This window comes from Lepidothrix coronata, unplaced genomic scaffold, assembly GCF_001604755.1.
Source record: "Lepidothrix coronata isolate B3197 unplaced genomic scaffold, Lepidothrix_coronata-1.0 Scaffold46, whole genome shotgun sequence".
In the NCBI taxonomy this organism is placed as follows: Eukaryota; Metazoa; Chordata; class Aves; order Passeriformes; family Pipridae; genus Lepidothrix; species Lepidothrix coronata.
This window is the reverse complement of record NW_016690226.1, coordinates 3,094,391-3,118,362: the sequence shown is the minus strand read 5'-3', so window position 1 is coordinate 3,118,362 and position 23,972 is coordinate 3,094,391. Positions and strand designations below refer to the sequence as shown.

Below are 23,972 nucleotides of genomic sequence, written 5' to 3'. Positions count from 1 at the left end.
AGGATGGAGAAGCCTGACTGCGTGAATAGAACTGATAAATGAACTTTGTTTGTCCATAGGTGAGGGTCAGGAAATCAGAGATAACAGCAGAGAGAGTTCCGTGTTCCTTAGAATGGACAGGAGTTTGGTGGATTCTAGAAAGCAAAGTTCAAACCAGTTACCTTTTGCTTTCTTTCTGGCCTCCCTAAAAAGGGAAAAGAGACTAACCAGGCCAAACCACTCTGAAATTCTTTCCACTAATTCAGGAAACTCTAACTGAAGGGTTACTGCAAATCACAGGGGAAACTGGACAGGGAGTTAAAAATCTATGTAAGTAATAATCTCAAGGAATCACAGTAAATATTGAGTAATTCTTTCTACCTCATCAATTCTCTAAGGGGATCCCCATTTTGAAAAGAATAAAAAACAAAGTACAGCCCTCAAGGAGACAACATCTTGGGATTACTAGCTGAACAGTAATTTCCGTGCTGGTACCTTGAAATGTACAGAAACAATTGCAGATGTAGACACTGCAAACTCTAATTTAATGATGTTTCACTGAGACATCATCTGTACCAGAATGAAGATAAACAAAATATCTAAGTTTTATGAGAATCAGGAGATAAAGGTCAGTACTGAAGGCTCATCTGTTTCTCAACCATTGTATTAAAACATACAAGATTTCAGAAAGAAGTTATTCTGTTCAAACAGAAGAGAAAGAGTCCTTTCTCAAAATTTCACTTTTGTTTTCTCCTTGCAATATCCATGGATTTTTTTTCCTGAATCAGCTAAAGAAACCTATAGACAACATTTGCCTTCAAAGACTAATGAGTGAAATATTGAGTTCAGGAAAATCTAATCTGGAAGTAATTGCTGCTGACTGAAACAATTTATAATGCTGTTTAATCTTCATGAAAGACTGGGGTAACTGTTGAAGAGTATGTTCTTCTGCTTGCCAAGTTAGAATTGCATCATTCTTCTTTGGATGTTTTTTTTGTGTGTATTCCTCTTTCTACTAAAATTAATTTTTTTTTAAGTTCCAGCTATCCTGCATTTGCAGAGAGAGGGAAAAAATTTAGGCTACTAACAAGATTGTGAATTTTTCTTACATTTTTGTCCCTGCTTTGACCAGTCTTAGAGGGTTTACAGAAGTGTTGTACCAACTTATTTTCACACACAGTAAAGATATTTTTGGGGGATTCCATCACTAGATTAATTGATTCTCCTTTCCACATTCAAATGAATGTAAACTTTTTTCCTATGGTTCTTCTCAAGAGCTTTGAAGAGGAGCTTCAATGAGGAAAGACTGATCACTGAGAAAGCAATCATTTTTAATTAATAGATGCTTTTAAGACAGGATGGAGTAGATTCAGATGAGAAAACAAACACAACAGCAGCAAATATTTTTTATACAACTGCATGACAATGACTCCGAGGTTGGATATGAAGCACAATTTGTCTCATGGATAATACTTGCCTTCAGAATCTGATTCGAAATGATGCAAATAATTCTTCTACTGAGGAAATCCCAGGCACAGCCTATGACCCTAATGCACATTCAGCAGCAGACCTCCCTGCTACATGAAGAAACCTTTGAGTAGCCTCCACACTTTCCATTTACCACAGCACTAACATTACAACACTGACATCAGCCAGTTAAACTAATGTGGGGGCCTTAAAATGCTTGGATTTGAAATTGAACTCAAGGTAAGTTCAGACTGGCTGATAAAGAAGGGAGGACACTAAATGTTTTGTATCTCAGGGAGCAAAGAAATCCTGAGACTGACCAGCTCAGTCTCAATATAGACAAAGCCAGACAGCCTACAATCAGGTACACATTCCAAAAAAGAATTCCATACTTCTGATTAAAAAAGTGAAGATTTGAATGTATGCAGCAAAAATGCAGAAACCAACAGAGAAGGGTCATTCAAGGATGCACAAAACTGAGGGGAACTCAGTGACTATATCACCAAGATGGTATAATTTAATGTTCAGAGAATAATTATTTATATAAATGCTTATTAATTACAGATAAAATGTGAGAAACTGTTAAATTGAACATATTATAGCACTTAAGAAAATACTAGTAATGATGCAATTCGGCCAGAAAAGCAAAGGACAGGAAAACAAAGAAACTAAATTACAGATAATGAAAGATAAGGTGCACTTACTATGAAACAATGTAAGAATACTAAAATGTAGCAATTTTAGCAGAATTATACATGGGCTGGTCAGTAACATGAAATTACTGTTCATCAGTTCTAAAACTTTCCTAAAATGATACATTCAGCTAGCTTAACAATTGACTCTGGGGGAAAAAAAATAGTGGAAAACAGCAGAACAGCCATAGGTAATGAATTTCCTTACCAGATGGCACATGGCTACAGGCCAAAAATGACACAGTTTTTTGCCACACTAGAACTTTCTAAAGTACATTAAAATAGTGTGAAAAGGAAAAGAAGCAGGGAACGTGGAAAATATAAGGGAAAATATGGTTTTGTTGAGAGCTGGCAGACGCAAAGAAATGCTTTCTCTCAAGAGAGTGTCTGGAGTTGCAAACTGTTCAGCACCAGAGAACAGCAAGCCTGAAGGAGAAGGCAGTCATGTTTAGCTTGGCTTTGCCTTAAGATCTCTCTGCTGTTAAACTTCTTACACTTAAGAAAGAATGTTTTACTGCTCAATCACATTGTTAGAAACGGTTGTGGCTCCTGTGCAAAAATGCAAGATTTAAACTAAAGCCAGAATCACTTTTCAACAATGATGAAGTATAATTTGACTGCAGTGTAGTTAAAGGAACACAGTCTGTGTGATTCTACCTGAAAAAAGGTGACTGCTTAAATACGAAGACAGAAAGTGGATTATTTTAATTGGACAAAGCAACACAATGCTTATGAAAATATCAAGTGCTTAGCCATAAATCTGGTGTTTGATATGGTTTCCATTTTTAGGGAAACAAAGTCAGCATAAGCCAGAAAAAAATCAATTCTTCTATTTTGTTAAACCCATTGATAATTTTCAGTCTCCTTATAGTACAAAGACTATGAACATAAATTAAGAAGATGAAATATTTGAGTTAAAAAGAGCATTAGGCATGTACACAATGAACATTAGCTGATGAAAACATACAGCAGCCAGTAATTTTAGAGCAGGTAAACAAAACAGAGTGTTAAAAGCAAAGTATGTCTGAAATCTGCACTGTATGTTACTATTAAATAAAAAAAAAAGATGGAGAGTTGGCTTCCATAACCTCAGATTTTTTTCAGTAACTTCAGTAGGATCAAGATTTCACTGAAAAGGTTTAAAATTAATATCTCTAAGCCTATATTTATACAGCTTGATATTTTTATTCAAGTACATGAGCACAGATAAAGCAAGGCAATTTGATTTAGGAATTATGTTCTCTTAGAGTGAAATTCTGAAGTACTTACTGCAATTTCAGTATTTACTTCATGTTTGCTGAACCTGTAAACAATCACATATGCAGAAACTCCTGCCACACAGAAAATTCGGCTTTCAGGACACCAGTACATCATCTGAACAGCAAAAGGATCTTCTTCCACAATCTCAGCTGTTGCTTTTCCTTCTCCCACTTTCTGTTTTTCAAAGACCTTTGATGTTTTTAATTTGTACAACATCTGTAGAGTAACTGGAATATATTAAAACATATAAAAATACTAACATGAAGCACATCAGTTATAAAATTCCTCAATTCTCACTTTCTTAGTTGTGGAATAACAAGGAATCTTAGGAAAGCCTAACAGGAGAAGATGCATATTATACACTACAGATATTATTCTGGCACACAGTACTGGTAGGACATGAATTTAATACTTCACTAAAGGATATTTGTCTGTGAAATACTTCCTAGTACTTTCTGGGACAAGATGTCAAAGGTATATTTTAACAATGGTGTCCATAATTAGGCTTATATTGAGTGTTATAGAGAGGCTCTGATAATGTTGATATTTTCCTAATGAGAAGTGAAACTAAGATTCCATTTGTCTGATGTTATTATCTAGCTAGAATGTATGGAAACTCGAGAGAAAATATATATCTGTATTTATACCTGTATAAAAAATCCTAATATATACAGAAGCCTTTGTCAAGATTAGAAGTTCACTGCCGTGAATTCTGGAGGTACTATAATCAACCCCATTATGTTTTATTGACATTCCTCCCTGTTTTTATTAATTTTACATTAATTTATCAGTGGCATTAATTAATAACTGTGTAAGGTCAGAAAAAGTCAGTCAGGCCCAGCACCTATAAAGGCATATAAATCCATAAGGGCAAAGCTGTTACATGCATCAGTATAACTGTGGTAGCTCAGCCTAGCTAGCCTGTGTAACAAGAGCAACAGGAAGATGAAAGAACAGTGTTTTAGCTATGTAACCGGATGCTGAACACAGCAAAAATACATTTTCATTTGGCAGTGCAGATATATTCCAGGAGGTTCGGCATATAAAATTTTTAATATTTTAAAAAGTTTGAGCACATAAAGCACTACCAAATTGTCACAAATTACAGCAAGTGCTTCTATAATAAATACAAAATTCTTCCTGTCCTAAGTGGCAGAGAAAGAGGATTCAGGATGCCCTTAGTCCCAGTGGCAAATCTAGAGTGGCACTTCAAATCAGGCATCATGGGTTCAAGCATAGTAGGACTGGAAGAGTTACAGAATCATATGGTACGAAGTCTATGCTTCTCTGAATTACTAAGTACCATCTGCAAAAGGACAAATAAGAAACAGCAATGGCTTTTGAGCAAAGATGCATTTGGATAACTGCTTCAGTGGCTTAGAAATTCCCAGTCTCTCACAAATCTGTGCTTTCAGATACAAAATTACACAATTAAAATGCACCTAAAAGCAAAGTATTTTGTGCCTTCTAATACCAGTAGGATATTTTGTTTACTAGAAAATCTCGAATTATATTGAACTCCACTAAAAAAGTTTAGACCTTGTAAATAATAAAACTTCTTAATAATTAATACCTTGTAAATAAAAAGTATCAAGTATGCTACAAGTAACACAGTACATGCCCTGAAAAGCAGGACTAAGACCTGGACATCAGAGATGCACTGAAAATACCAATGCTGTTGAAGAGATTGTGAATATTCATGATCATCTAAGCTTTTAGCATTTAGAAAAATTCCTATTGCAGCATGTATATATTGATTAGGGGGTTATGTTTATATTCCCTATGAGAAGTTTTTTCTTTCTACATTTCTGCCAGAACTATAGAAGAGGTAACTAGCACATTGGTTTCTGTGCAGTATATATGCTATGGGGTCTTCCAGCAATCTGTATTGTTTCACTCTAACTTCAGTGCCCGTATTTGCACATTCTTGTTAAAAATGTGAGTATGTAATGAAATATTCACAAGATAAGGTCTAATATCTCATTCTACTTCTCTAAATAAAAGTAATTATACTACTTTGGTTCGTATTAAAGCTCTCTCAAACTTCCGTCTTTGCTGATAAACTATTGACCTTGTTTGATTGTGGGTTTTTTTTGGTGTTCACCATGACTTGAAAATACTGGAAGATGTAAACTCTAAGTAGCATGTATCTGTTCTTCCTCCATTTCCGAAATGACAAATTATATAATAAAAACCAACCCATAGTCATGTGCAGTTAATGTGTCTGTGCAAAATACTTTTGTGAAATGAGGCTTTGGAAATCCTCATATTCTCCTTGTCCGTCCTGATGATTGAAAATATTTGGTATTAGGCAAAAAGGGGATTACCTGACAAAGTCGTCATCTTTAGCTGACATTAAAATCTTGTAAACGTTTCCCATCTTTGCAGTAATAATCATTACAATTTTGTGGCACAATGTGGAGCAAGCAAGTAGTTTGAGTATCTCATACTCCACAATATTGTCACCCATTACAGACTGATTATTAGGGTCATATTAAATCTCTCTATGCCTAACATTTCATACAGGATTTTCTTTCACACTCTCTTTTCCTTAAGAAACTGATACCTCATAAGGAGATATTCTACCCAGACATTCCTGCATGTCCAAAGAGACAGAAGACAAGGCAATTCTAAAGGATCTTTGGTAAACCACAGTCATATTATTTGAAGAAGAATATTTTAACTTTCAGCTAAAATGTATGTGTATTTTTAATAAATACATTTTACTAATAAGTACCGTACGTGTTCTCTGTAGGGGAAAATGCTGGTTTCTGATATGTGCAGTTATAGCCAGATAGTATGGAACAAGCATTTTCTGAAGCTTTTTCCTGCTATAATGAATGGAAATGCTTCCCAATTATTTACTGGGACTTGAGACTGGGCAAGAAAAGATTTAGGTCTTTTCCATCCTCAGCAGATTAAGCATGTATTGACATGCACTATTGTATTTTAATATTTTAATTTTACTTAGCTGTAAAAAAGTCTTTGTTATACTCAGAATAGAAGAGACATGACAACTGGAACTGAATGTTACATCTAATTGAGCTCACTAGTCTATAAACACAAGATGAATGTGCCCTAAGGATTTTTTACTCGTGCTTCATTGTTCATAGGTTTTGGTATGTTGGATCTTGAGTTGTTATGCCTCTTAAAGACTTTCACTCTTTTCTGCCTAATATATCTCATTAGCAGCATTTTTTCTCCTTAATTTAATAAAAATGTTCTTCATTTCAACTCATTTTTCCTAAGTATATCAGCCCAAGTATTACTACTAATACTGTTCAATATCATGTTTTATATATGTGTGTGTTTGTGTGATTTGTCAGCATTATATAAAAGTGAGCTTTAGAAACTTACTGGCAGAAGCATCCCAAAATTTTACTGATCCATCTGCATGGCTTAAAAAAAATATAAAAATTAAATGTGTTAAAAGAATATTCAATTATAAAACATCATCTACTTTCAGTGACTGATAAATATAAGCAGAAAACTGTATTTTGCTCACGGGGTAACTCTCTATACCTTACTGACAATATATTAATAATATACATACTAACTATAAGTAAATGGTTTGTTATTAGTTTGATTTGGTTAATAAAATATTTTTCATGCATTTCCTATAAAGAACTAAGCCCCCAATGAATTTTAAGATCTCAACAAGAAGAAATTATTTCCCATACTAATGACAAGTTTAAGTTACAGCACTTTTGGCTTTGCACTGGGCCAGCATCAAGCTTATGCACCCTAAAAATGCTATGTATAATGAACTTTGAAAGGACAGAGGGTAACTTTGTTTTGCTTAATACTTTACAGCTGTGTTCTTTTTAGTAATTTCTGATAAAATGAGAATGATCCCTTCGTCAGCTTATTGGTACTATTGTAATCTTACTTTTAAAAACACATGTTCAGTATCACTGATAATAAAAATTTATCACATATATTGCTATCTTCAGCCTGACTAAGACCAGAGGGTAACACAGTGTGCATCTTAGATGTGTAGCTTCTGTTTTACAGTATGGTGCCTTGAAAATCCATCAGGTGTTTCTCATGGGGCTCCTACTTCAATCTGAGCCTTTCTATACCTTTTTGCTATGGGTCTCCACTCACAGGGTGAAATTCATCCTAAAGCACTACACCCTCAGTAATTTTGGGTATTAAAATGAAGTCCTAAACTGTCCCCAGATACAAATTTCCCAGAAGGCTAAAGGACGACACTCATAGAAAAACAGCTGCTCTCCTTTTAAAAGTTATTCTCTATGACCTTGAAGGCCAAAATATTGTCTTGCAATTGATTTTCCTTTCCAAAGACCCCAGCTTCATAAGTATACAGACTTGCTGTCTGACACTGGGGTCACAAGTGGTATTTCTTAATAGTAACTCGTCCCTGAGTACTAAGTTCTCTTTTTTACAGCAAAAGAGAATTTCTGCGGTGACACTGCTCACATGAAGAGCCAGAATAAGTGAATGCTGTCAAGGCTCAACTCTTATCTATAGGTGACCCTCAAAAAAAAAGGAGTAGACACTAATATTTTAGAGGTACCGATCCCCAGTTTCATTCTCACCCCGTAATAATGATTTCAGGATATGTTTGAGCTCCAAGATTCCATGCTCCACCACTGATAGGCCATTCCTAAACAAACAAAAAGAATACAGAGATCACAGCTAATTCTGATGAACCTTGCTTGGTTAATTCTTAAACTCAGGAGTAGAAAACATCTTCCCCCAAAAAGCAATACAACTAGTAAAAATAACAAAAGTATATACAGTTTATTTACATTTTGTATTATATTTGTATTATCAATTCAGGCTTTGGAAACTTAATAACATTTTTATATTACTAACTAAAGTTCTATGTTTTTAAAATATTTCTGCACATCCAACATTCAACAATCTAAATTAGGAATGAGAGGAAGGAGTAACAAACAGTTCTGCTAGTCTTTCGAGGTGTCTTGTCTCTGGAAGTTTCTATAGAAGACTGAATAGACCAAGAATCTATTTTGAATACAAAGACTACTGAAGAAGCTGACCCAGAAACAAACATCTGAGCATGAAGTGATGAGATAACAAAATGCAACTTTTATATAACATATGAAATCATCATCTCTTCTCTGCCTTTTGTTTACTAGTAGCAAGACTCCCATTTTCTTCTTGGTCTAGACTGGTTGAGCAAAATGCTGGTTTGTGCCTAAAGTATGGCATGTATGGATACAGGATAAAGGATGTGGAGGATGACGTATGTGCAGAGTGGGTGAGGACGTGTGCAGAGTCTGAGTGGGTAGAGAAAAACTGAAAGCACAAACTGTTTATTTGGATACATGGAGTGGATGCTTGTGGGTACAGAAATGGGTGGTTGGCATATGAGTGACTACCTACCTTCAGGGTGTATATTTGTATGTGCACAAATAAAGCAAGGGGTCAAGAGAGTATGCAATGAATACAGGTAGGTGGTAAAAAGTACATGAGGTAAGAATATGAGGTAAGGAAAGACTTAAATAAGAGAAATAAAGTATTTTCTGAAGTACTTTGCTGAGTAAAGATACAAAAGAAGTAGAGTGGGCTCAGTTTCTGAGTTCATGGAAAATAAGGCAGCTCCAAGGAGAATACTGCTGTTGATTTGAATAGAAAATTGATGATGTCTGAGTTGTTTACCCCATTTTTTTTCTAATTTATTTATTAAGATGGATTAGTTCTAGCCAAAACACAAACCAGATTAAAGCTTGAAATTTATAAATTAATTGCATTTCCTCTTCTTCTTTTTGCAGTTTGTCCTATTTCTAAAGACATTATGATAAGACTTTGGTAGCTCAGTAAAATAATATCCCTATTTAATAACAAATCTCACAGACATGCTGTCAACCCTCACTGAACCTTTTCTGCTTAAGTCTTTCAGCTATAAAGTTTTCACTTTTTTCTTTGATAAAGATAACCCACCCATACAAATTTGAATTGTACATGATGGTTTTCCCTGAACCCAATCTGATCTGGAATAATGCCAGCAGCCTGAAGTCCTGTATAAAGGTAATTAACAGTTGTGCTTAAGTGGTGGTGTTTCTGAGGGACAAATACCAGCCTGTAAACATGCTGCTAAGCTGATGGTTGGACTAAGCTGAAAATTATTATCAAAGAAGTAAAATGGAAATGATTCAGTAAGATGTTACAAAAACCTAGGTTATACGTCTACTTTCTTTGCTTAAGAAAATATTGTTTTTGTTTACCTTATTGCTGTATCCTTGCTTTTTATGTTTTGCTCCTACAGAATAGAGTACAGGAATCAAATCTGGAGGACAGTCCGCAAAATATTCAGTGCAGGTGACAGGTGACTCATGAATGTCAATAGGATATGGATTTTCAAAGATTGGAAAACTAGTTAAGGAAGACAATTTATTAGAAGCACTGTCACACTGAGTCATAGAATAAAACATATTCTTATATTAAAGAGTATAACAGAATCCAAGTAAAATTATTACTAATGAAATACATTTTCCCTTATTTATTCAAACTTATATATTGCTTTTCATGTCAATAATAATGTGTAGTTACGCAAATAAAGATATTAAAATTCCACTGCCATGACAAGAAACCTCTTGTTACATAAATACCCAGTTATGTGAATAGTGCCTAAGGCTAATGGGCTACTTGTGTCAATGATGATTAAGAACTAATTTTTTTCCAACATCTCAAAATCTTATTTATACAGAAGTGACACATTTTCTAGAAGTTTCAGGTTCATGGATATGATATATACTATGATGTAAGAACTACTTATACAACTTTGGATTTTATATTGAGCATCTTAGCCTGTTGGGTTGGTAGACTGTTAATTCTACAATGAAAAACTGCAATAACAGATGAGTAGATCTCAGTTTACTATACAGTTCCTCTTTGATAAGAACATCGATTCTGATATGAAAGAACTACTTGTCATTTAAACCAGCAACTGGATCATGAAATAATTCTGTAGATCCATATAAATCAATGCCATTATGTATTAAGATACTTAAGCGGTAGATCCTGTGGAGTCTAGTTATGCATATAAGTAGAAGCTGAATCTGATTTCCAAAACATATGTTCAGGTCATATTTCAGCATGTGACCAAGTATTACTTAACTTGGGTGTTGAATGAATGTTTGAGCACTATGCTGAAGGGACCGCAGACTGAGATTTATTCTAAAGTTCAAGAACAAATATTATCTTAAGTTCCGGCTGATTAGACAATCTTAGCTCTTACAGTGGAAGTAAATATTTAGAATGAATCATTTTCAAGAGTGAATGATTTCGGATAGCAAAATGACATCACATGATAACATTTGGAATTTTATGATAATTTGCTGGACAGTTAAATACACAAATAGATTCATATAAAACTTCATACTTACTTGCTTTGTGTCAGGTCAACAACAATGAGATCTTTTTCCAAAAGCACAACTACAGCATAGGGTTCTTGAAATTCTGTAAGCAAGGAATCAAGTATAAAAGACATGGAGTTCTTCTATCACACATTTTAAACTAGCAAGTAATATTTATGTTCTCCAGACTTTAACAGTACAAACTAGACAAATCTGGAAAGTAGGGCCAGACAGGAAGTAAAAAATGACTTTTGGGTAGTATTGTTGACAAACATACAAAGCAGAAATAGAATTGGAATATTACAGCCTGCCAGCATGATTCTATATTGAAAGTAAAGAAATAAAATATTAATAAATTGTATGTATCATTGCACTGATGAAGCCAATTATTATACAGAAAAAGTGTTTTTGCTGTCCAGAAATAATATTTCTACTGTGTACAACTACTCTTCAAAACCAGATTGTGCAGTTCACTTTACGACACACAATGCCCCCGTTTCCAAGGTGATTCCAAGGGAATATTCCAAATATTCCTGTAAGTCTGTGGTGTTCAATTCCAGTACTGACATACCCCTTCCTCCCGCACACTCTTCTGGAGATTATACAGTTTGGTTTTTTATTTAATTATCTTTCCATTTATCAAAATTAAACAATTAAAATGACAAATAAATGCTTCCCTTGATGCATAGGGTGTATTAGTTTACATAGGATAAAAGTTATTTAAAAATTATAAATGTGAAATTATGACTCTCTTTTCAACAGCAACAAATCATTCCAGCATGTGCAAGCTCAGAATACACTCTTCAGATGGGTGATGCCAAAATGATGAGTAAATGACAGCAGCTGATTCAGCTTCCTTTCAGTCTTGCTAAAAATGCACATTATTTTTTGCCTGGTTTTATACAAGGCTATGAATAACACAGGCTAAACCAAAATGCTTAAATATTAGTGTGTAAGCAGGGGAAGATGCTACAAAATTGTAGCACTGGGAGGTATTTGACACAGTTAAATGAAAGCTCAAACTAACTTTGATTGCTGAAAATTAAATTTTTGTATACCATTGAAACAAATACATACTTTATCTTTACTAGGTGTATTTAATATGTATTTGATTTAGCTATGTATATAAGATTTATTTTACTTTTTGCTTGAGGGTTTAAAATGCTAAACTTTGTTTGTTTTTGACTTACAGCTTCTCTTAATTTACTTCCTGGAATTTTCTGGGAATACACTTCAGAATGTGGGCAGCCCCACAATACGCAGCAAGCATTTTTAGCAGTTCATTTCACGCTGAAGTGTAAGAACTTTTTTGCAGATAAGTGATAGTTTAATCTTCAATAATTTAGTAATCTGTAGATTTTCAGCATCATGAAAAATCTCAGAAATATAAGCACATATGTTTGATTCATAGCAGTATTTCCCCACACTAGCCCACGTGTTTCAGTCTTATATGTGAAGATTTATGCGTGCTTTATTGTCCACTCATCACTTGCTTCCTCTATTGAGAATGCAAACAATTTCCAGGTACTTTCAGTTATGTAGTTTTCTTGAGATGAAGACAAATGTGAGAATGGAAGTCCCTGGAATGGAATTAATGTATGAGAAGAGATCACTTCATTTATTTTTTCCATAATTGTATTTTGCTTAATAGACTCACCATTTGGATATGGGGTTTCACAAAGAGTTAAAAAATCAACTATAGGGTGATCCATTTCAAGAACTGTAATTGCTTTCCCATGCATGATTGTTAAACTGGGTCTTCGACAAGGCTTATCGTATGACAATCCACCAGAAAATATCACAAATGGTTCACTGTATTAAAAACAACAACATAATAGTTGTAAGTCTACATAGTACATACAGGTTTACATTATAGGTTTAGTTTTCAAATAGTAATAAATAGTTTGCAAAAAGAAAGCAGGAAAGATTCTAAAAGGACTTTAACTCAGGAATGTAATATTGAGTTAATTGCAGAATCAAAAACAAACCTGTTTTTACAGGTCTTGTACTCTACTTTTAGAATTGGTTTACAAGATTCGGGTTTTTTTCCATCTCTTTGAACTTTTCCTAAAGAAAGAAAGAAGATGAAAACTCTATTAAAACATCATGATAATAGAACTATCAAACTAAAACATACACGTTGAAGCAACTGTATAAGCCGTAAGAGAATAGAACTTTAAAGCTACAGAAGATGGTGAGTATTAACTCCTATTTCTGTAAAATATTCATTGTCTAAATTAATAACATATATTATGTCTTTGTGTTTTACTACCACATACATCTAAAGGACCATAAAATACACTTCAAAAATGCCTAAATCCCATGCAGATTACTGAGCATGGTGCTTAACTAAAAATTAATGGATTAGAATAATTGTACACCTTCTTTTCTGAACACATTATGACCATAAACAGCTTAATTTTTTCCTAAGCCTTTTTAGATTAATTCAATTCCTTTTGTTGACAAACTGCTACGTGCTTTGGAGTGTAACTAGTTGAGTGGTAAAATTAAATGAAGCATACAATTGAAATTCATTGTTTCAGGCCTGTTTTGATCTGATGGTTAGACTAGACCTCTGAGAGGTCCCCTCTGACACAAAGTACAATTCTATGAATAAAAATTATAAAATAGAAGGAAATTTAAGAAAATGCTAATTCTTTTTTGGGCTACATAGATCTTGCCTTGTCCTTCTTCCTCCCTTTGCACACAGTCAGGTTTCTTGGTTATGTATTGATTTGCAATGAAGTCAGTATTTTTTACCTTGTTCATAGGAAACAATGGCATATTAAATCCCAGGCGTAAAAGATACAGCCCATTTCTTAATATGGCTCCTTTATATTCTTCATTGCAGTTATTCGGGAAACCTTGTACCATCACCATGAGAAACAACACAGTGTCTTGCACAAAATGTATTAGCTTGTAAAAATTGCATGTGAGCACATAATTACAAAATATAAAGAAAGAAATGTGAAAATCGCATAGCCTGAGGGTCTCACAGACAAGCAGTAGACTCTTAAAATGAGTTGGATAAAAGAGGTATTTATGACACCAGTTAAAAAAAAGTTTTATCTAAATTGCTGATTTATATAATAATTTGCAGCTACTATGCAAGAAGCAACTCTGGATCTGGGCTACAGTGAAAAATTAAATAAACAGATATATTATCAAACAGCATTGAGAACACTGTATTGCTTCTTAGTTATACATTTTCACTATCAAAATTACCATGTGGAATTGTGGTCTGGAATGGTCTGTTAGGACTTTTCAGATTCCACAGGGTCAAGCTGCCATCAGAGTGACTGCACATGAACTGTTTCCCTTCATGATGCCAAGCAACAGAATGAATAGCCTACAGAAATTAAAGAAGAACTTGAAACTGAAACGAAATACAATGTTTAGAGCAATGATATTTTAATGTAAGACTTTGGATTATATTAATCTAATGGTATATCAATAGTTGAGGGGTTCTTGTTTGCCCATTACCACCACTTTTTAGCAACCAACGGCTGTAATCCACAATTCACCATAAATGCTAATACAACACAATTATGTAAGGAAGCCTTTAAATCACACCAAAATTGAAGGAATAGGGTATTAAGGTAAAAGTATAAGAACAAGGGACATACAATGCAATTGTAATATGTGTGATAGCTCCCCTCAGAAGTATTTAATCTGGCAAATTTACAGGGAATTCAGTGTAACAAGTTTTACAGGTAACATACAACACACAGTCTTCCCCAGAGGATGTAATACACTGTACTTGAACAATTTCCACACACACACACTCACATACTTAAGTTGCAGAGCAAGTACACAGAAATCTGTGATGTTTAATGTAAAAATCAAAACACTATATAGACCAGGATTGTTTCACTGATCTAGGAAATTCCCAAAACAATGTAAGATACATTGGAACAGATAGATACGTTCCTCAGAGAAGAGGAATATTGCACTCCTATGTGCACACTACAAGTACCACATGACGAATATTACGTATGCCAAAAAGCAACACTTGAAAAATCAATAGACCATTCTTAATATTTTGTGCATAATTAGTGGAACTGACTGAAAATATCTATTTACACCAAACTAGCTGAAAGAATAGTGGTGTAAGTCCTTCACTTTCATTGGTATGTGCTGGAAATAAACAAAAGCCATCTTCTGACAAAACATTCATTGTATAACACAGTTTCTCACACACTCCTTTCAGAAGCACAAATTCACATAATTCTCCCTTGAATCCATATCCCTTCCAGAAATGTTCACTGCCAAATAGCAAAAAACACAATATGTTTTTATGTAAATGTAAATAAAAGAGACTTATTTTTGAATACAGTTTGAGAAATTTCCTTTTTTTTTTTTTTTCAGCATGGGAAATACTAAGGCCTTGCATGCACTTAGAATTGCATATAGCCATATTCAATATATAAGTGACTTATTCAAATCACTTTAAAATCATTCCTGGGTGTTCACAAGTCAGTATTGCAGTTATTCACATCAGTTTTGCTCAAGCTGACAAGAAATAAAGCTAAGTCTACTGGTCGCTATTCAGAAGTTCCTGTTGGTCTTCCTCTTTTAGCAATTATATTGATTGTTATGGTCAGTTATGGCTCATGGTCTGGAGGGAGTATCAGCAGAAACAAACAAAAGGGCTGTGACCTCTTACCAAAGCTTTAATCAGCTCCTGAGGCTGGACAGCATGGCCATAAATGCATTAAGACGACCCAAATGTTTTAATAGTAATCTGACATGCTTTGTGTATGAATGCTTGACTAACATACTAGGTAAGATAGTCATGACAAAAAAAGACTCAAAACCCAGAGCTGAACAAACTCCAGATATTTATCTTTTGAGTGACATAATGAGTATCACTCAAACTTCTACCTGCCAGAGGGGGGTTGGCACACAGTTCCTCTTAAAGACCCAGAAGACACCAAACTATAAAGGAAGCAACAAAAGACAACACAGAAAGACGGTTCATACAGAGTCCAATATTGTTGCTCTCAGGCAGGGACAACCTTTGATCTGTGGGGAGCACTGCTTCACTTACACTGAAGGCATGTCTATCCTCATGCAAATTAATTCTGACATGAGCTCATTCATGCTTGCTCTTGTGCCAAATCTGGACCTGGTTTTGATATGCTATCACATTTAGAAACATTTCACATGGCTACAATCACTAACTGTCTGAGCAGGAGCTAGTAACTAGCAGCTGAAAACTGTAACAAGCTGGTTGTTAAACTGCCTCTCAGCTGCTGAGTGTCCCCTGCCAGCATAAACCTCCTGTGGAGTAGAGCCGGGGTGGAACGCTCGCGTCACAGACAGTTGCCAGAGCAGCAACTCAAACTGACCTGTTAGACTTTGCCTTGAAATGGGCAAAACCCCCATATAATCACTTCTGGAGGTCTCATCTGGGAGTCACGACTAATACAGAAAGATGGCACTGAACAAGTTCCAAATTTTCTCTCTGCTAGAATATGTCTAGATTCTAATCCACTTTGTTAGCATTCACACATAAAAGGAGCAGTTATTTGCTTAGAAGAGAAGTTCTTCATGGTGGGTGACTCATGTGAATGTTCACACAGTGTATGCACATAAAGCATATCACTCCAGATTGGGTATGTTTCTCCCTCTGCAATATCCACAGTGGTTGCATACATATTCCATCTTCTCTCATACATAGCATGCACTAAAATTAAGTGTGCTCAACACCATTTCAGTTCCTTCCCAATCACAAACTCTTTACTGAGAAGAATTCAGTGAAGAGTCTTTAAGACCACTTTTAACCGTATTTTGAACAAGAACTCCTCTTATTACTTGAATGTTAAAAATCCTTTGTGTTAGTAGTACTGCAGGACCACTAAAACAAGGGCCACATCTGATTTGATACTTCCATAGTGGCATAGTGTTTGACAAAGGTAGGGAGATGTCATTTGACAAATGTCTCTGAGAACTCTGCAGCTTCATTTTAAGGATATGTTCCAATGAAAGACTGTGACTGTTTCAGAAGGCTCTGAGTGTGTGTTGACAAAAACTTTCAAAGTCTGCACATGAAGATAGCTGTTTTTTGGGGTCTGCCAACTATCAATAACAACTTGAGAATCCTTTGAAAGATCTATCTTGTTTATGTGCTCTCTTTTTATACCGATTGGTGGAAATAAATTTTTGAAGAAAATTACAAAAGGGCTTGCAAGGAAATCTTTTCATAGAGGGCATCATGTAGAAGTATTAATTGGAAGAGCCTCAATATCTCATACATATCACCACTGAGGAGATGACAGTCATCAGACAAAAGCAATTTCAAAATGTCAGAAGTCAAGCAGGTGAGGCAGAAGGCCAGCTTGGCAGAACAGGAATCTTTTCTTGGAGACAAGGCAAAAAGGAAGCTGCATGCCCAGTGGAAGCAAGGTCAAGTGACATGGGAAGAATTGAGAGATGTTGCTTGCCGCTGTAGGGAGAAAATTCGTGCAGCCAAAGCTCAACTGGAGTTGAAGCTGGCCAGAAATGTGGGGGACCATAAAAAGAGTTTTTTCAAACATATCAATGGCAATAGGCAATATAGAAATTGTTAGAGCCTGTTACAGGATGATGATGGTCACCTCACAAACAGGGATAGAACTGTTTAACACTTTCTTTGCCTCCGTCTTCAACACAGATGATGGACCATGGGGGTCTCAGTGCCCTGAGCTGGAGGACCATAACTGTGAGAATGATCAACTCCCAGTCGACCCTGAAATTGTGTGGGATCTGCTGCTCCAGCTGGATCCCTACAAATCTATGGGGCTTGATGAGATTCATCCCAGAATCCTCAAAGAGTTAGCTGACATCATCACAAAACCTCTCTCAATGATTTTTGAGCTGTCTTGGTAATCCGGAGAGGTCCCACCTGACTGGAAGCTGGTGAATGTTGTCCCAGTTTTCAAGAAGGGCAAGAAGAAAATTAATGGCCTGTGGCTGCAAATAAATATCTTTAAATTCATGAGATATGAAATCATTCCTTCCTATAACAATTGAACACCAGCAGATATAGTCCCCATGTTGAACTTAAAAAGGAAGAATGTAGATAGACAGTTACCTTTCCTCTTTTCTACCAAAAAATATCTGCTTCTCATATCTGTGCTGCACAATGACAGGTTCTACAGATCTGAATAATAACAGAAAGTCTCCTTCTCAACAGCTGGCTTGGGTAAATTGAAATCCAATGACATCAAAGCTAACATAGGACAAATCCAGTTGAGGCTTGATCCTGAGAAAGGATGAATATTTAGATGGAGTCTTGAGAGTGCTGACATATATTTTGAGTGACATTACCAAACTGGAGAGCTACCTGAAGAAGACTACAGAAAAGAAAGAACTTGCCTTGGTGAATAACACTGACAATCTATCAAAGACAAGAAAATAAGGTGTTACAGTACACACCAAGTGCTAATCGAGAAGCCTGGTGCCAGGGGAAATTTTGATACTAAAGAGAAGAATCCACTCCACTTATAAGCCAGAAAAGATAGTGCTATCTGATGATCCTTTGAGATGCCAGAAGAGGAACTGGTGAGTTAGATGAGATCTTCAGTCCTTTTAGCATTAAATGGGGTGACTACATTAGTTTCAAAACTGATGCTAAAGAAAGTATAATGACAGTGAGAAAAATGAGGGTGGATTAATTTTATTCAGAACTCATGCAAAGAGACACTTTGGTATTTAATGAAGATACAGAACATTTACAGTAATTTATCTGAGACTTCACAGACACCCTGCAACTGCAACTGGCTGGCTCAGTGCCAGAACAATACTGAAAGATTGGTCAGACATCATGGGGCACAGAGGCTGCATCAGTCCAGAGAGCATGGTGAAAGGGAACAGGAACAATGATTTCTGAACTGTGATCTTTGGTGACCAATCCATAAGATGAGGCTTAGGTTTGAAAACTTGGATTGGTGCTAAACACCAAGAGGCATGTGCTGAACAAGTAATTTGTGACTCACAAAAGCTATATAAGCCAGGATTTAAAAAAGAACCCTTTTTAGTGGCTCCCTAAGGGAATCATAGCATATCTGGAATATTACGAACATGGAGTCTGCAAGTCTGGAATAAAGTACAATGGCTAGTCACACAACCCTTTTAAAAACAAAATAAGAATTTTTCAACTATTTCAGTACTTGATAAGAAGAGAGCACAAGTTGCACTAAGTGGAGTAATGACACAGCAAGTAACCACTGAGGAGGAAAGTACAGGACTGATAGAAAGGCCAAGATGTGGCAATGGATTTGCCATATGCAGGATGGAAGAAGTCCTGTCAGAGATGGACTGGTGAGGAGAAAGAGGAAAACAGCTCAAATGTTATAGAAACAGAAGTTTTTAATGTGGTTTAAACATGTTTCAAAATGGCTTTTTGTATTTTCTGCAAGGTTACTGTTTCTTCTTCCCAACACCCCCTGTGGGGGACTTGTCTCCCATACAAAGTGTCCTGGGAAAGTGTTCTGAGGTGTTTCTTATTGGTCCTTGTTAACCCCTTCCTGTTGGCTGTTGACCCCTTACCTGATTGGTTTTTTCTGTGCCCCTGAACTTGTGATTGGCCCCCTTTTGACCCTCCTAAAAGCTTTATAAACCCCTTCCCCACAATAAACTCTCTCTTTCGTCCGTCCCTCCCTAGTGGTCTGTGTGCTCCTTGCGGGGTCGCCGGGCCACGTGCTTGGGCGGGGGGAAGGGCATTCACCTCGCAGGTTATGGGGCCAGCATCCTAAGGTCTGGAGGTCTCCCCCATCCCACTAATCCGTTGTACCAAAGAAAGTTCCTGAGGACAGTACTGAAAAATGTGGATCAACTACATTGCACGAGAAATTTTCAACACCCAACCACTGTGTCTCAACAAGAAAAAAAGAAACAGTATTATGAAGATCCACTTTTACGTAGACTCATTCTAAATACAAGAGAGGAAAGCTGATGAACAGACACACACACCTGACTCTCCCCCAGGAGACTTGTAAAAGGAAAAAGTCATCCAGCCTTAAGTAATAGAACAGGTGCAATTTCACAAGTGTGCAGAAGCAGACTGTCACTTAGAGACAATTTAGTGGGCATGTCTAGAGGCTTAAGTGCTGGCCTGTTCACACTCTATCTTTTAAGACATTAGTTATGTGGATGCTCAGAAACTTAATCTTGAAGCTCACAGTAGTTTTAATGGGTCTCTGAAAGTAGGTCTGAAAGAGCACAGGATTCAGATGTATTAAGATTACTTTTTAGAGAGAAGTAAATGTGTATACTCCTTGCATGTAATGAAGTGACAAGATGAAAAAGGGAAGAGAACTACAGGAGACCAATTACTGCCTGGATCACTTAAAAGAAAATGTCCTTTTCTACCTTCGGTTGTAGTTGCATTCACATTCATCCATGGTGAACTTTAGAGAAGGACTGGCAGAACAAAGCATGTTTTTCCGTCGGGCTAGTGCTAAAATCATAATAACTAGAAATATATGTATTTTGGAAACAACTATGACACTATAATTTTTTAAGCCATTTAATCAGATCTTAAGTAGTAGGTAATATCAACAGCTGTACAAAATATTTTGTCTTTCATTCTAATTAATGTTCTACATAGTAAAGATGTTTCTATAGTTCCTAATGTAGCTATATCTCAGGTCAGCTCATTGCTACACTCTGTTCAACTGAGAATCCCCACACAGAAGTTGATGAACTTTTTAGAGTCAAGAGGAAGATATTCTGTGTCATAGTACACTCACGAGAGCCTAACACATCAGAACTAGAGATTTCAGGCTTTGATTTGTATTGTCAATAATTTGCTCAAAAGCATAGCACAACCAGTATTTCCAGAACTAACAATACCTTAAGACAAATATACATCTGCTTAGTAAGACATATGGCAAGATGCTGAATAATGGATTTTCTGAATTAATGGAAATTGCTTACCTCGTCATAATAAGCTCTCAGATCAGCTCTTTTAGATCGTAAGTCCCAGAACACGACAGTCCCATTTTCATAGCCTATCAACAGCTGGAGGAGGGAAACAAACACAATTACAGTTTCTGAATCAGAAGGTATATACCAATACTGAATAATATGAAAAGAAATGCCAAAGTGATGTGCAAGATTGTAATCTGCTCTAGACGTAATACCATGCTTTCAAATTATTTTTCGGTACAAATTACTTCACGTTTAACATGTGATATGGGAAAAAAAATGGCTTTATACACCTTTTTTCCCCCCCTGAAGATTATGTGCCTGGACAGTCTTCACAATTGCATATCTGCTGAAAAAATAAGATTGTAGCATGTACCTATCAGATCTTACCCTCCTTGCCCCTTGTTGGAGAGGAAAATGTTTGACACCTAACCATTTAAATAACTTCAAACCAAAATGTGACCAGATTAAACTCTCATTCAGCTACTTATATTCCTTTATGCCTTCTATTGCTTAAAAACATTTTGAAGAATTCTTCCTGCAGAGAATAAATTGCTTGCTTTCCTAATAATTAAAAAGTAATTAACTGATATGCCAATTTTTACTTCTTCTACATCGTATCATTGTGCACACCTCAGAAACACCAGCAAAGAAGATTTGAGAAAAGATGAATGAGTAGAAAAACAATGCTCAGGAGAAAAATAAGAATGAACACAATCCTTTCTCCTTGTCTCCATTGAAAACAACTGAAATATTGATCTGGCACTGTAGTACTCTTCATTTGAACACAATTAATTTCAGATCTTATGGACGATATGAAGTCTAGCCTACTTAGATGTCCTGGAAATTGCTTCCCATAGAGTCTGTCTTCCTAAGAATCTATTCTGGATATGAAGACTGGAAACGACCAAACTGGCAGACTCACACATTTCTGCTCTAGAATATTTTATACAACTGGCAGTGATAGCTGCAGTTGTTCATTGCCTATAAACACATGTATCACAGAATGCAGGCAAGAATTTAAGGTTTCTCTATTAAGAATTTGAGCAGAAGAATGACAAGATTATCTCTTAGTCAGTGAAAGTTTAACAGCATCTTTGCTATCACTCACTTTGGCTTGCATAAATCATAAAAATGAAACTTGTCTGGGCTGCTAAACAGAACATCACTTTCTTTCCAAGTATAGCTGATACATCATACTGCTACAAAAGAGTCTGGGAATACTCTCAGTTCTACTAGATATGATTCTTTATATTGCCAGGAGAATATTCCTTATGTGGAGAGGTAGTAGCTAATCTGGAAATGATTTACAGTTAATACCTGAATATAAACAATACCTGATTACTTAAGAGTTATGCTCCTGAAAAAAAATTAAACTGTGCTGGAGAAATTCCAGAATATTTAGCATTTTTGCTCTGGATGGGTCCATGTGGGGTTTTGTGACAGAGTCAGAAAGCATGCAGCTAACTGGATGTCACCTATGTCAGAATGCCATATGGTATTCTGGGATAATAGGCTGCCCTTCAGAGAGTGAACAAAGGAGTGTCTTACTGCGTCTGCTCTCACTGTAAGTGTAGTGATCCCAAACGGAAGTCATTTGTACATCCAGGAGTTAGTGATCCACACAGCAGTTAACCTGAGTAGGTGCAGGCCTGTCTGTGCTTTGTTGTGCTGCACACAGCAGCTGGCCATCAGGCCTGCATTGTGCTGCGCATATTCCTTGGCCACAAGATAAACGTAGCTGGCTAATTCTAAAGAAGCCTGTAGGCAGCTCCCATTTGCTAAGAGCAATTACAGCACCTTTGCGCCTTTGCCTTTCTCTTAATGTAAGGCAGTATGGCTCATGTGAACATCTTTTTGCTTGACAGTAGAAATGGATAGAGGTGGGTTTTTTTCCTCCTAAAATCTTCTGAGATCTCCAAAGACCAAAATGCTGGCAAGCCTCTTCACAGAGGGAACTTAACACAGTGTGATGTGCTCTTACTAGGGGTTCATCCAGTGCTATATGACTTGGGGTTACCACCATCCTTTTTGTATTAACTCTAATAAATGATATTTTAATCAATTTGTTATGGAGTTTGAGTGCCCTCCTTACTATCATCATAACAAACACTTGCACCAATGTGTTACAGCTGGGTACCAAACCAGTTGGTATCTACCAGTATTCTTTTCATCTCAGCTTTTGTACAAATATATTCAGAAAACTGAAGGAATAGAAAAACATTTAGTATGTGTGACCTGTTTCTTAATAACACTTTCTCCCTTGTGAAGCAAGCTTGTCTTTTGAATTCTGTCACTCTCTTTTCCAAAGAAATCCTGCTCGAGGTAATTACTAAAAGGTTAAATACCTTGTATCAGAGACCGCATTTCACCTGATCTATTGCTGAAATGCTTAATGCACAACAGCACTACAGAATGGCAAAATACAAAGTGTTGTGATTTCAGGGAACAAACTGAAAGGTAAACAGATTTTCAGCATAGCCAGGAGTCTCTCTTTTTGTTCAGATGGTAGTCATGCTGCTTTACTACTAACACTGTCGTATGACACTAAAGTCACAATTCCAACTGGGTGAACGTGGTAAGTCTCATTGCCAGTATATTTATGACGCTCTGGACTCTGACCTGGTTGAACCATAGGAAACTCAAACATTTGCACTCCTCTCAGTCAAGGTGATCACTTGAGAGATCTCTAAGACAAGCTTTACATCTGTAATAGAGGTAAAAATTAAAACATCCATAAATGCAGTTAGAAGGGAAAACATAGACAAAGAAGAAAAATACATGTAAAAGGAGTCCAGAATGGAAAAACCCCCGAAGATTTCTCTTCAACTTGTCTCTCCTGGCACAGTTTAATTCCTCATACTTTACTAGGTTATGAAACATGCAGAAGGCTGGATAGAATTTGGGGAGAGAAGACCTGGCAAGATCTTCCTTGTCTAGTGAAGTTGCACCACGTTTTAACTTAAATCTTTCTTCATGAAATGCTTTTCATGATGGTATTGTAGAGATATTTCTCTTCTACAATCAACTAATTGCATCCTGGTACATACCAGCAAGCCCCTTCCTCGTCCTGGTAACAAAAAACAGTTGGGAGAAAAAAACCCAAACAAACAAGCCTGCCAAATGCACGCTGTATTTAGGTATTATTAGATCTCAGAACTCAGACTCAGAGATAGGAAGTTTAGTCCACCAGCTAATATTAATAACATTAAACCTTTTCCTATTAAGCTTTCTCCATTTGCTGGGAAACTGCAGATCATTGCAGTTAATGTCTTTTCCTTTGTCAGCAAGAAAAATCATGTTTGCTACAGATCTG

At 36.1% G+C, this 23,972-nt stretch overlaps 1 protein-coding gene across 5 annotated transcripts in view; it reads right to left on the bottom strand.

Moving 5' to 3' along the window:
• Window positions 1–23,972, bottom strand: part of STXBP5L (syntaxin binding protein 5 like) — a 191,367-nt gene that overhangs the window by 61,535 nt on the left and 105,860 nt on the right. For all 5 annotated transcript variants that reach the window (XM_017814800.1, XM_017814801.1, XM_017814802.1 and 2 more), the window contains exons 7-15: window positions 20,666–20,749; window positions 13,970–14,093; window positions 12,733–12,811; window positions 12,402–12,556; window positions 10,775–10,847; window positions 9,614–9,761; window positions 7,961–8,028; window positions 6,756–6,796; window positions 3,408–3,625 (exon numbers count right to left, since the gene is read on the bottom strand). In XM_017814800.1, the coding sequence (XP_017670289.1) occupies window positions 3,408–3,625; window positions 6,756–6,796; window positions 7,961–8,028; window positions 9,614–9,761; window positions 10,775–10,847; window positions 12,402–12,556; window positions 12,733–12,811; window positions 13,970–14,093; window positions 20,666–20,749 (990 nt within the window). The remainder of the gene's footprint in view (window positions 1–3,407; window positions 3,626–6,755; window positions 6,797–7,960; window positions 8,029–9,613; window positions 9,762–10,774; window positions 10,848–12,401; window positions 12,557–12,732; window positions 12,812–13,969; window positions 14,094–20,665; window positions 20,750–23,972) is intronic.